Source organism: Passer montanus, unplaced genomic scaffold, assembly GCF_014805655.1.
Source record: "Passer montanus isolate IOZ18808 unplaced genomic scaffold, ASM1480565v1 scaffold119, whole genome shotgun sequence".
Lineage (NCBI taxonomy): Eukaryota > Metazoa > Chordata > Aves > Passeriformes > Passeridae > Passer > Passer montanus.
Genome location: NW_024358611.1, coordinates 1,502,651 through 1,515,775, shown reverse-complemented (window position 1 = coordinate 1,515,775; position 13,125 = coordinate 1,502,651). Strand labels below are relative to the sequence as shown.

The following is a 13,125-nucleotide window of genomic DNA, read 5'->3' as shown; positions in this document are numbered from 1 at the left end:
CAGCCAAAGTGGGAGCGAGAAGAGGGCAGGGGGCTGGGGGGGAAGGGTGTAAATTGCTCACGGAGGATGCTATCACGTCAAACTCACTGTTTACAAGCTGCTGCCAGGTTATTGAAGATCAGAGAGTTGCTGGCTCTAAACACAGCTACTCCTGGAGTGCAGCGTGTCGGGGCTGGTTGATACATGTCCCCCCGCTGCCCTTGGGGTGACCCTTGAGACCCTGGAGTTATCAGGGGGAAGCGACCATGCGGTGGGGCTGGAGGACCACCTACGGTGCCAGGGGAGCTGTGGGGAGATGCTGCACAGCCCAAGGGGAGGAGATCTGGAGATACAGAGGGCTCCTGGCCCATGTAGAGACCCGGCTGGGAACCTATAGGAGCATCTAAGCACCTGGAATAAACATTTGCCAGCCCATGGATGGCAGAGGTGACTTTTTCCAGTCTGACCCGTTGGGTTGATTGACGTCCTCTGTGGTGTTGGCCCGTGGAGAGAGGTGGCTCTGTCCACCAGATGAACATCAGCATTGGTGATTTCAGGCAAATTTGTGTTTATTGGTTGTATCTGGGGTATTAAATTCAGCCCAGCCAGGAATCCGATCATCTGCACAGCTAAACTCTTAACCTGTTCCTCACAGAAAGTATTAAAAATCCAAACAATCCCTGGGCATCAGGCTGGAGACAGCACACATCAAGAACAACTCCCAAAATATATTTTGGAGGTTGAGAGAGTTTAATAGAATGGACATGGCCAGAAAAGACCAACTGGCCTCAGGACCAGGGGAAAGAACTGGTATTTTTTTGTTTATGAGCACAACTGTACTGAGGAGGTGCCAAAGTTTAAGGTACTGAAGAGTCAACACCAGACAAAACAGCCCTGGAAGTGTTTGTCCTGCCAAAGGAAGGCCCCTGAGATCCTTGTTTGAAGATGACAAAGCCTAGTGAAGGTGTCCCTGTCCAGGGAGGCTGGAGCTGGATGATCTTTAGGATGTTTTCCAACCCAAACCATTCTGTGATTTTATGCAGATGGGAGAGGCAAGGTGTGATATTAATTTCTGATCTCCTGGATGGGACAGACCAGTTGTTCTGGAGGTTTGATCTGGATAAGAAACCAGGGGTGAAGCCTCTCACATTCACCTGTTCAGAGCAGCTGAAGATCCCCCTGCTTGCCAGAGCACAATCCCCAGGCAAGGCTTATCCCTGTGGCTTGGAGGCTCCCTGTGGTTATGGAATCATTTAGGCTGGAAAAGCCCTCTGGGCTCATCAAGTCCAGCCATTCCTTGGCACTGCCAAGGCCACCACTCACCCTGTCCCCAAGTGCCACATGCACACTTCATCCCTGCAGGTATGGTGATTCAGCCACTGCCCTGGGCAGGCTGTTACCTCATTTCCAGCAGTGTCCTCACTCCCAGAGCTCAATATGGTTTAAACTCCCATTTGTGATCATGACCCTGAGCACCCCCAGCCCAGGGCAGTGGGCTGGCCACAGAAAACTCCCACCACCCTGCCACAGCTGCCTTTCCACTGTCTCCATCCTGTGGCTTCAGCCTACCCTTGAAAGAAAAGAGGAAAGATAAGGTCAGAAAGAAGGTTCAGGTGAGGATGAGTTAAATATACACTTGAAAGGCTGAGGGGAATCTCCTGCAGACATTCCTGGGGAATCTCTCACAGATACAATGATGTCTGCCTCTGGCACAATCAGGGTGACATCTGGCATTTAGAGGATGGTGGCAGGGATTGGTGGCTCCAGGGAGATGTTCATTCCTCCTGCTTTGCTGGCAGAGACCTGTAGCTCAGGTTCAAGGCAAGAGGACAAGCTGGCTACTAATCCTTTTCTTGTGACCACGAGGATGGCAAGGCCATCCTCATCTCCAAGGGGAGTCAGAGCTGGAGCTCCTGTTGCCAGCTCCCAGGATCATGAGCAGGCAGAGCAGCTGGCCTTCCCTTCTCTCCAACACTGGATAAACTGCTAATTTTAGCTGGGAGTGACCTTGGACAGATTCAGGGAGGAGGAAACCCTGGAGAAAGGAGGTCTGGAAGCAGCCTAGGAAAGGAGAACCCATGGCAGGTCACAGACTGTCTGCAGTGGTGGGCAACCCCAAATGTCATGGGGAAGGGTGCAGCACAAGCCCTGGGAGAGCAGAACAAGGAAATCCATGATTTAGAGACTTTCCAAGCCAGGGATGGTGTTGTAACACCTGGCTCAGCCCCCTGAGGGACGAGCAATCCTCCAGAAACAGCCCCAGCCCTCTGCCTGCAACCCAACCCACTTTTTGTGAGTGACCCAGGAAAATGCTTCCCTTGAGCCTTGTTATCCCTGGAGGATTTTCCTAGCTGCTGGCAGAGATGGAATGCTGCCCTGAGCAGCCAGTGGTGATGGAAAGGACTTTTCTTGGGCTGCTTTGTTGCAGGTTCTGTCTCTGCTTCCCAGCAGGAACACATCTGTGCTCTCTGTCACCCTCACAGCCTGGCTGTGACACAGACTCAGCTTCTCCTTGGTCAGGGGTGCTCAGGGATGACCACAAATGCTTTTCAAAGCCAGCCTGGAGTGTCACCACCCCTGGGGATGCTCTGAACCAAGACTCCTCAGAGAAACAAGCTCGGTGAATTCTCCCCTGGCACTGGGCTACGGAGCAGCCTGGCCAGGGAGAGGGCCATCATGGAAAAAGTGATTATTGTTCCCTTTGGTGGAGCAGCTCAGAGACCAGAGCCAGCCTGGCAGGGCATCGATGCCCTTGTTTGCTCTGCAGTGTTTGCAAGGGAATATTTACCCCGCTGTGTGTGGGTGGAGGTAAAACACAGCAAGGTGAGGGCTCCTCACCACCTCCCTTCCCCGGCAGCCTCGATTTGCAGTGTAAGCTCCAGGCAGCCTGTTCTGCACAGAGCAGGTGGAGACACTTGGATCCTCCCTTAATCCCCTTGGGAGAGATCCTGAGCTCCTGGAATGTGGCAGTGCGTGTGTGGGTGAGCAGCCAGTGCTGTCCTGCTCCAAACAAGAGCCCAGCATGGGATGATTGAATAAAATCCCATTTCCCAGGACATGGGACAATGGCTTTAAGCTGAAGTAGGATAGATTTTAAATAGGTATTAGGAAGAAATTCTTGTCTGTGAAGACGTTGTGGCTGCCCCTGGATCCCTGGAATTGTCCAAGGACAGTTTGGACAGGGCTTGGAGCAACCTGGGCTAGTGGAAGGTGTCCCTGCCCATGGAAGGCGGTTGGATCAAGATTAACTTTCAGGTTCCTTCTATCCCAAAGCATTCTGTGATACCATGGCTCTGTGACATGGCTTTGATGCTGTTTTGCTCTTGTTTTACCCCAGCTGACCAAGCCCATCTCACAGCTCCAGGGTCCAGCTGGAGTGTGTGCTGTGCTGAATCTTTTGTTAGACATGGAAAAATCCACACTGCTGTGAGTGCCCGGGCTCTGAGGGAAGCTGGAGCTCACACTTTACCAGACAGACAGCAGGAAAACCACCCGGTGCTGCAGCTCCCCACAGCCCTGCCCTCTCACTGGTTTTCCTGTGCTCTCCCTCCTCTCTCCCCTCAACACCTGCTGATTTTTCCATGCCAATCTCCCCTGCTGGCCCTGACTCCGAGTTTCCAGATGCACTCCCCACTCTGCCAAGTTGTCACAGTGCACAGCCATTGCTCAGGGAAGGTTTTACATTGCAGCCACAGGATATTTCTACATCTGCAAGGTGAAGAACTGAGAAATACCACAAAAACCTTCTCTCCAAAGCCTCAAACCACTTGTAAACAGGGTGTTAATGACAAGGAACTCAGCACAAGACCAGACATTACCCACAGAGATGAAATTTCAGAGAGAAGATGGGGATGCAGTAACAGGACCAAGGCTGCATGGGAAAGGAAAGACCAGCAATGGAGAACTGAATCTTTCAGTGGGAGAATTGGAAAGACCATTCCAGTTTCACCCAGGGAAGAAATGAAAGGATGATCCTGGATATGATGCAGGATGCACATCACTTGATAACATTTTTAATCCTTGTCTGGGCCATTCAGGGGTTCATGCTCTGTCTGTGGCAGGAGTTGACTCATATCTTGTGAAATAACTTTTGCACAGCCCGACAAGTTCTTCTTGGGCAGGTTCAGTTTGAGAGCCTGGATCACTTTTATCACCTTTCTCCTGCTCCAAGACTCCCCTGTGAGCCTCTGGCTGGAGCTCACCCATGTGAAGAGACACCTCTTAGGCTGCCAGGTTGGTATGGGGATGAAAAGGTTTTTCCAGAGCTTTCTGATGGGATTGAAGACATCCTGGGCTGGAGGTCACAGATGACAGCACCCCACTCCTCACCTGGGATTGTGGCTGCAGCCCCTGATGTCCATGCTCAGGTCCTTCTGTGTCCAGCTGTGGTGGAGGAGCTGCAGGGCCCATTTCCCAGTGGTTTTGGTGGATGTTTTGTAAAACTGTGGATGCTTTGTAAAATCATGGCTGCTCATGGGGCTCATGCTCTCCCTCCATCCCCTGGAGAGGCTGAGCTTGGTGGCACAGCCCCAGACTGCTCCCCAAAGCCAGGGAAGAGTTTCCAGTGGCTTCATGGAGGAGATTATGGAGCCAGGTCTGCCCCAGGGAACAAATTTAACGTGATTGTTCAGCAAGAACAAAAAGGACCGTGGTGTCCAGAGCAGGGGAAGCTCAGCCCACAGCCTCTTGTTATGTTCACCCTGGCCTTGGCCACGTGCTGCAACTGGCCATAAAAATATCCATTTCCTTTCTAATTTGAGCCACAACACTTGACACTTTGGCCTTGGGCGATAATGCAATGTACAAGTGCTCAGCAGACACCCTGCAGCCCTTCTTCCTGCTTTGCTCCAGCACAAATAATCTACAGTATTCACTTCAATAAAATATTAACAGCCAAGGAGTCAAATAGCTTTCATCTGTATTTATTTCCTGACTATCATCTCATTAACAGGAATCTGCTGGTTCTGCATGGAGTTCCTGGTATCTGGGAGAGACCAAGCTGGAGTTCAAACAAGGGGAAAGACTTTTCCTTCAACTCCAAAGTAGTTATTGAATAATTTTTTTCCCCTGTTGTTTAAAATAGGATTTGTGTAATTATAGCACATGTGACTTGTCCCTTGGGAACCATGAAGGAACTGGATCGAGTCTGATTAATCTTAAATTGTTTCTAGGTCTTACTAGCCTTGAGTTCACAGGGTTCAGGTTGGGAGGATGGAGATCTTTTCCACAGCCCAAGGTCTCCCATCCTGCTCCAGTGCAGTCCTAGAGTAGTGCAGGTCTCCTATAGCCCTCCATCCATCATCCCTATGGAAAAATCCTGGACACCTTAGGGTTTCTGCACTAGACCTAGCATTTCTGAGACTGGGTCATCTCAGCCAGTTCCTTTCTTTCTTAGTCTGGGAGATCATTTATTGTTATTAAATCTTCCTTTCCCCATCAGGGGGACAACTCCTTTTTCTCCCAGGCCCTTGTGCAGCAGCGGCATGAACAGGTAATTCTGTGGCATGGCTTGGGCTTGGTTGGGTGCCCTTTCTGGTACACATGACACAGAATCATGGAAGGTTTAGGTTGGAAGGGATCTTAAGGATCATCTCATTCTAAGACCCCTGCCATGGGCAGAACATCTTCCACTACCCCAGATTGCTCCAAGCCCTTTCCAGCCTGGCCTTGGACACTTCCAGGGATCCAGGGGCAGCCACAGCTTCTCTGGGCACCCTGTGCCAGGGCCACCCCAACCTCATTCTAAAAAACCATCTTCCTTATATCTGGTCTAAATCTACCTTATTTCAGTTTAAAAACATCCCCTCTTGTTCCATCACAACTGATCCTGGTAAAACGTTTGTCCCTATCTTTCTTACAAACCCCTTTGAATATTTTACGTTCTACTGGAGATTTCTCTTTCCATCTCTGCTGTTTCTTTCCCATATCTTCCCTTTTCCACTGTGAAATGCACCCTCTACAGCTGGACTCAAAATCTACTTCACGGAGGAGAAAAGAGCAGATGAAACACCCTGGGGAGATGGTTCTGGACCGTTCCCCCATGCCCCAGCCTGGAGCTCACTCCTGTGGTCCTCACTCTCCTCCCATGTGCCATCTGTGCCCTTCTTCTTTGCCCTCCACTCCTCAGCCCAGTGAAATTCCTGACTGGAGACCAGCCTCAAGCCCCTTGTGGGCATTCCCCCGGCTTGGAGATTCACCAAAAAACTGAGAAATTACATTTGAACCCTCCCGGGCTGGGTGCGGAGCGGCACCTGCCGTGCTGTTGCACCGGGAGCTTGCGCAGCCAAGGCTCAGCCAAGCGAGGAAGGGTTTTATTTCTGAAGGTTTTTTTTTGTTTAACACGAATTTTTACTTCCCAAGAGCCGTCCAGATTTGCTGGGAAGGAGGGACATCTCGTGGCCACACCAAGAACATCTTTCCTGCTCCTCGGGCATCCCCCTATTCCCTCCCCGGGTACCACCCCAGCATCATCCCCGGCCTCTCCCTTCCCCTCCAGGGGCTCGCTCACCCCCTGACGCCTCAATAAAGAAGTGGGAAATCCTCGTATCCAGTTTTTTATTACTGATTTGAGGCAGAGCGGGGGCATCACCCGGCAGGAACGCTCCAGAGCTGGTGTGGCCCGAGGAGGTGCGGACAGGACACGCTGCCAGCCCTGCCCGCGGCACGGAGCGGGTGCAGCATCGTCGGCAGAGTGGGGCAGTGATTCTTCACCCCTACACCACCACCCTGGCCACGGCCCCCTCCTCCCAGAGCTGCAGCTGCTCGTCTGAGGGGTTTTTCTCTATTCCAGGTGAGTCACGAAGGAGTTTTCTGTCCTTCGGGCCAGAGGTGGTGCCTGCCAGGTGGGCGCAGCCCTCCCAGGAGCTGCGCCACCTCTCAGCCACCTCTTCAGTCTTTGCGACAACCACAGAGCCGGCAGCATTCTCCTCCTCCCTCATGTCTCTCCTCATTCCCCATCTCCACGCGGGGATGGGAGAAAGAGAAATTCCGGCATCTCCGGGTGGTGGCTGTCCCGCAGCGCTGTCCCCAGGAGCTGGCGGGGCCGTGGCTCACTGCTGCGGCTCGGGCTCGTACTGCTTCTCCGTGGAGGTGTAGAAATCCTCGAGCACCGACTGCAGGTACTCGAAGGTGGGGCGCTCCTCGGGGTTGCTGCGCCAGCACTTGAGGATGATGCTGTAGAGCTCGCCGGGACACGTCTCCGGGCAGGGCATGCGGTAGCCCCGCTCCAGGTTGCGGATCACCTCGGGGTTGGTCATTCCTGGAGGGAAACACAGGAGTTATTCAGCACCCAGTGGGGGGAAGGTCAGTGATCCCCGAAGCTCACACCCAGGCAGGGCTGGAGGGGCTGCGGTGGTTCCTGAGTTTGGGATTCGCCCCTTCCTCAGAGTTGTCTTCCTCTCCATCCCTCTGTCCCCTCCCTGATTCCCCTCTCTAAGTCTGGGTTTGCACAGGTATGACTGAGGGAAGGAAAGACAGCTTGAAGGAGCTCTTGTGACAAGAGGGACATTGAGGCGCTGGAGAGTGTCCAGGGAGGAGCATGGAGCTGGGGAAGGGGATGGAGCACCAGGAGGGGCTGAGAGAGCTGGGAAAGGGGCTCAGCCTGGAGAAAAGGAGGCTCAGGGGGGACCTTGTGGCTCTGCACAACTCCCTGACAGGAGGGGACAGCCAGGGGGGTCGGGCTCTGCTCCCACAGAACAAGAGGAAATGGCCTCAGGTTGTACCAAGGGATATTTTGATAAGGTATTAAAACCAATTTCTTCATGGAGAAGGTTGTCCAGCCCTGGAACAGCAGCCCAGAGCAGTGGTGGAGTCCCCATCCCTGAAGGGATTTACCAGACGTGTAAATGTGGCACCTGGGGGCATGGGGCAGTGGTGGCCTTGGCAGCACTGGGTTAATTCAATTTAGAGGCCTTTTGCAACTTAAACAATTCTGTGATTCTAAGAGACAGCTGGGTGTGTCTGGGAACACCTCTGGGTGCTTGGAAGTGCCTGGACATTCATCCTGCATTCCCAGAGCCCTGTACCTGGATAAGGAATCATGTACCTGGTAAAGGATCCTGTACCTGGATAAGAGATCCTTTACTTGGATAAGGGATCCTGTGCCCTGATAAGGAATTTTATACCTGTATAAAGGATCCTATAGCTGGATAAAGGATCCTATATCTGGATAAGGGATTCTGTCCCTGGATAAGGAATCCTATACCTGGATAAAGGATCCTATATTCTGATAAGGAATCCTGTACCTAGATAAGGGATCCTGTATCTGGATAAATAATTCTGTACCTAGATAAGGGATCCTGATCCTAGAAAAGGGATCCTGTACCTGGATAAGGGATCCTGTACTTGGATAAATAATCCCGTTCCCAGAAAAGGGATCCTGTACCTGGATAAAAAATCCTGGACCCAGATAAGGGATCCTGTACCTGGATAAGGGATCCTGTCCCTGGATAAGGAATCCTATACCTGGATAAAGGATCCTATACCTGGATAAGGGATCCTATACTTGGATAAAGGATCCTATATCCTGATAAGGAATCCTGTACCTAGATAAGGGATCCTGTATCTGGATAAATAATTCTGTACCTAGATAAGGGATCCTGATCCTAGAAAAGGGATCCTGTACCTGGATAAGGGATCCTGTACTTGGATAAATAATCCCGTTCCCAGAAAAGGGATCCCGTACCTGGATAAAAAATCCTGGACCCAGATAAGGGATTCTGTACCTGGATAAGAGATCCTGTACCCTGATTAGGGATCCTGATCCCAGAAAAGGGATCCTGTACCTAGATAAGGGATCCTGATCCCAGAAAAGGGATCCCATACCTGGATAAGGGATCCTGCCGAAGGTGATGATCTCTGTCAGGAGGATCCCAAATGACCACACGTCAGATTTGATGGTGAAAACCCCATAGTTAATGGCCTCTGGAGCTGTCCATTTGATGGGAAATTTGGCACCTGTCCCAAAGGAAACAAAGGGAAATAACTCCTGGAGTTAGAGCACCTCCCTCACCCGTCACAGGCACAAGAATTCCCCCAAACTGATCCCTGGTTGCTTTGGGCTCTGCATTATCATTCTGTGTTTCTTCCTAGGAGAGGGGCTCCAGCCCTTTAATTATCTGTACATCCTCCTCTGGACCTGCTCCATCCCAGAGCTGGATGGAATCTTCAAAACCAATTTGGCAGATTTATTATGAGACAACAACAGTATTTGATTTATACAGATTTTATTCTGTATAAAACTTCTTTGGCTTTTGCCAAGAAAAATTGGATCTGATCATCCTTGAGGTCTCTTTCCAACCTGGTACTCTGTGATTCTGTGAAATCACTTATTAGAAGGGGGTTGTTTTAACAAAAGTACATAAATATAACAGCAAATAAAAAATCCCCAGTCCTTAAAGCTGCATAGTTTTATTAAAACCAAAATAAACCCATTTTATTTTGCCCACCAAGTTCTTTCTTAACCCATTGTGGACAGCAATGACCATAAGGTTGCAATTTCAGTTTAGCTAAAAAAAAAACCCCAAAAAAACAACAACCAACAGCAAAACCACCTTGATAAGTGGGAACTGATTACATTACACTGCAGAGGAAACCACACTTTTATTTATACACATCCTCACAGGACTGGAAATCCAACTGCAGCGTGTGAAATAAGTTCCTAAACATCCTCACAGGACTGGAAATCCAACTGCAGGGTGTGAAATAAGTTCCTCAGTTGTTGCACATCACACTCTGAGTGACAAGGCTGGGAAATGCAATATATGAAGTGAGAATTGTTCAAAGGAGATAGAGGGGAGGTGTTATCCCAGAGCAAAGCTAGCTGGAAAAATGCTGATGGAAGCTGCTTTCTGCTGGGAAAGCAGCTTCTCTGGTTATTAACAGAATTATACTGATTTCATCAAAGCTTCTTTTAAGGATAAAACTGCCTTAAAAATTTGCAGCAAAGTCAAAATTCCCTTTCATGGCAGTTTCTGAATTGCATTTGGGATCTTTTACTACTCTGAAATAGTTTTGCATGTTGAAATGGGAATAATTTGTATCAAAAAGGATTTTGGGGAGAGGAAATTGAAAGAAATGTTTCTTATTTCATTAAAAAAGCCGACAAAAACGATTAAATTTCCTTTCCTCAGAGTATATTTTAAGGGGAATTTTATCTCATCCCAACTCTAGAAGTGGACAGTTTTCCAAAATTTGAAAATTTTCTGCTAAGTGCCACTTGTGCCTGACTGAATTGTTTTATTTCAGTCGCTTCTGCTGCTTTCCCTGATGCTCTGTAGAGTCCCTTTGAAATCTGAATGATTTGATCTCATGCCTGACCTTGGAGTCAGAGCTCAGTACAGGGACGATCTCAGAAGCCTTTTCCAAAGTAAATTATTCCGTGATTTATTGTTTTCCATGTGGTCCCTCTGCTGTGGAAGGGACCCGATGTGGTCAGGGCTTGGTTTGCCTGGCACACCTGGAAGCTGCTGCTGGATCCAGATTTGTGGCTCCAGCTCTGTTATTTTCTTCCCTCTGGATTGAATCCCTGTGAAACCTGGCCAAGGCAGCAGCTTTCATTAGCAGAAGTTGAATTTCTCTAGCAAACAACTGGAGGGGCAGCAGGACTCCCCCAAACCGAACCAAAAGAGCTTTTTCCCATTTCCCTCTGCAGTTTTCAGTTGGTTTTGTAGCCCCCAAGCTATGGATGTTTGGCTGTTTCTGTTTCATGGGCGCTGAGAGCAGCAGCCACGCGGGCTCTGCTGCCCTGTGCCTGATGCCAGCCTGGTCTCTGGCATTCCTGGGGGCAGGATGGTGGGAGATAAGGCAGGGAAGGACACCCACCTTCCTGTGCCAGGTACTCGTTCTCGATGAGCCTGGCCAGGCCGAAATCAGCGATTTTGCAGCAGAGTGTCTCTGAGACGAGGATGTTGGCGGCCCTCAGGTCCCGGTGGATGAAGTTCATGCGCTCGATGTAGGCCATGCCCTCTGCCACCTGGGAGGGGAGGAAGAGCCCACCTTCATCATCACCTCCCCGTGGTATCTTGGCTGGTTTTCACCCACCTTTGCAAAGCACAGCGTTTTTACAGGGTTGCTGTTGTCTCTCCGTGATCATGGATGTGCCTACGCTGCCCATGGATGGATGGATGGACGGACAGGTGGACCAGCAGACAGGTAAATAAATAGATATCGCACTTATACAGCTGCAGATATTCAGCTGTACAATCCTGAGCAGCCAAGTGAAGCAGAACAGAAGCACCACTGTCTGTTTTGCTCAGAAGTCACAGCCCTGAGCTGTGTCTGCAGCGAGAGCTGAAACCACATCACTGGATTTCCAGTTTCTGCCACAAGTCTCTCTTCTCCAGTGGGGATTTTATTCATCAATATTCCAAGTTAAATATGTGAAAAAAAAAAAAAAAAACCCCCAAAAAAAAAAAATCAAACTAGCAACTAGCAAATATTAGAATTATAGAATGGTTGGAAGAGACCTTAGGACCTTAAAGATCCTCTCATTCCAACCTTCTGCCATGGGCAGGGACACCTTCCACTATCCCAGGTTGCTCCAAACCCCACCCAGCCTGGCATTGGACACTTCCAAAGATCCGGGGGCAGCCACAGCTTCTCTGGGCAGCCTGTGCAACCTGTGCCTCCCCACCCTCACAGGGAAGAATTTATTCCTAAAATCTAATTGAGGCACCTGGTGTGTGATGAGCCTCTATCAATGACAGCAGCAATATTTCACTGATGACTGCTGGGGTTTGAAATGGGAGATTGACAGAAGACAGAGACTGCCAGGTTGAATCTCAGGTTTGGACTGGGCATTTATTGGGAGGGAGAGTGGATGTGTGCAGCCCCTGCCAGCAAGGGGTAGCCCCCATTAAAGCTTTTAAGTGCCTGTGGGTGAGGGCAGAGCAATTTTCCACTCCATGCAGATTCACATGAGCCTCTGCACTCACATGTGGTTTCAAACAGGATACTCACACACGTACTTTCCAATGCTGCATTTCTAACCTGTGTCAACACCCCTCTAGTGCAAGGGCTGGTTTCTGCAGTGGAAAATGGAAGAATTGATGCAATTTCCTGTCCTGATGTTAATGAGATAGGACCTGGTGCTCGCCCGTTCCAGCCCAGAGTGTTTTCAAGCATTTACCCTCAAGACTGACCACAGGATTGAGTGTATCAGCCCAGACTGTTCTAATTTTAACTCACACGGATGTCATTGGATCAAAAATTGCGCTCGAGAGGGCTGGGTGCCTGCTGAGCTGTGATGTCACCCCAACACCACAGATAAGCAGATTGCAAAATAGCTCAGTAGCCTGCCCTTTCCTCCTGCTGCTCCTCCCAGAGATACCCAGGGAATGTCTGAGTCCCTGCCCTGGGGAGGTGGCGCTGGGGTGGGAGAGGGAAGGATGAAAGTTGTTCTTCCAGTTGACACCAGTGCCTCAGGGGTAGGTAAAATCCTTCCTACCCCGTGCTGAGGGTGGGTTTTGCATGATTGGGGTGTGGGGGTTTGGTCTGTGTTCAATTATCCTGGCCCTGCTGTGTGGGTGCTGTTTGCCCAGAGAAGCTCTGGCTGCCCCACCACCCCTGGCAGTGCCCAAAGCCAGGCTGGACGGGGCTTGGAGCAGCCTGGGATAGAGGAAGGTGTCCCTGCCCGTGGCAGGAGGTTGGAATGAGATGATTTTTCAGGTCCTTCCAACCCAACCCATTCCATGATTCCATAACTCTGTAACACTGACCAAAATCTTTGCCCTGGTCACCCAGAGATTGCTCTGGTCCTGCACAGAAATGCATCTTGCCAATTTCTTGGGAATGCTCTCACTAACCCCAAGCGCTCTGTAATATGGATTAATTGGAATAAGGAATCAATTAATTAATAAATTAAAGGAATTAATGAATTCCTTATTCTCAGGATTTTAACACAAACCACAGGCTGTAATTTTCAAGAGAGGGAATGAAACAATGAAAGATGGAGGGAGGGAAGTGGAGATTTCAGGAGAGGAGGGAAGGAGGGAAGTAATTAAGTCAAATACCCTAAACTGGGAGCATACACTTGTCTCCATAACATCCCACAGACAACAATGATGATGCTGCAGATATGGAAAATTTATCAATAATGAAGAGGGAAGGAACAGAAAGCAGTTCCTCTGCACCCCTATGGAAAGTTCA

The 13,125-nt window shown here is 49.9% G+C and overlaps 1 protein-coding gene across 1 annotated transcript in view; it reads right to left on the bottom strand.

Annotated features, from left to right (window-relative positions):
* Positions 1-6,545: 6,545 nt before the first annotated feature.
* Positions 6,546-13,125, bottom strand: part of BLK (BLK proto-oncogene, Src family tyrosine kinase) — a 44,519-nt gene continuing 37,939 nt past the window's right edge. Inside the window, exons 11-13 of the mRNA XM_039697618.1 lie at positions 10,801-10,951; positions 8,803-8,934; positions 6,546-7,237 (exon numbers count right to left, since the gene is read on the bottom strand). Of these exons, the coding sequence (XP_039553552.1) occupies positions 7,029-7,237; positions 8,803-8,934; positions 10,801-10,951 (492 nt within the window). The 3' untranslated portion in view covers positions 6,546-7,028. The remainder of the gene's footprint in view (positions 7,238-8,802; positions 8,935-10,800; positions 10,952-13,125) is intronic.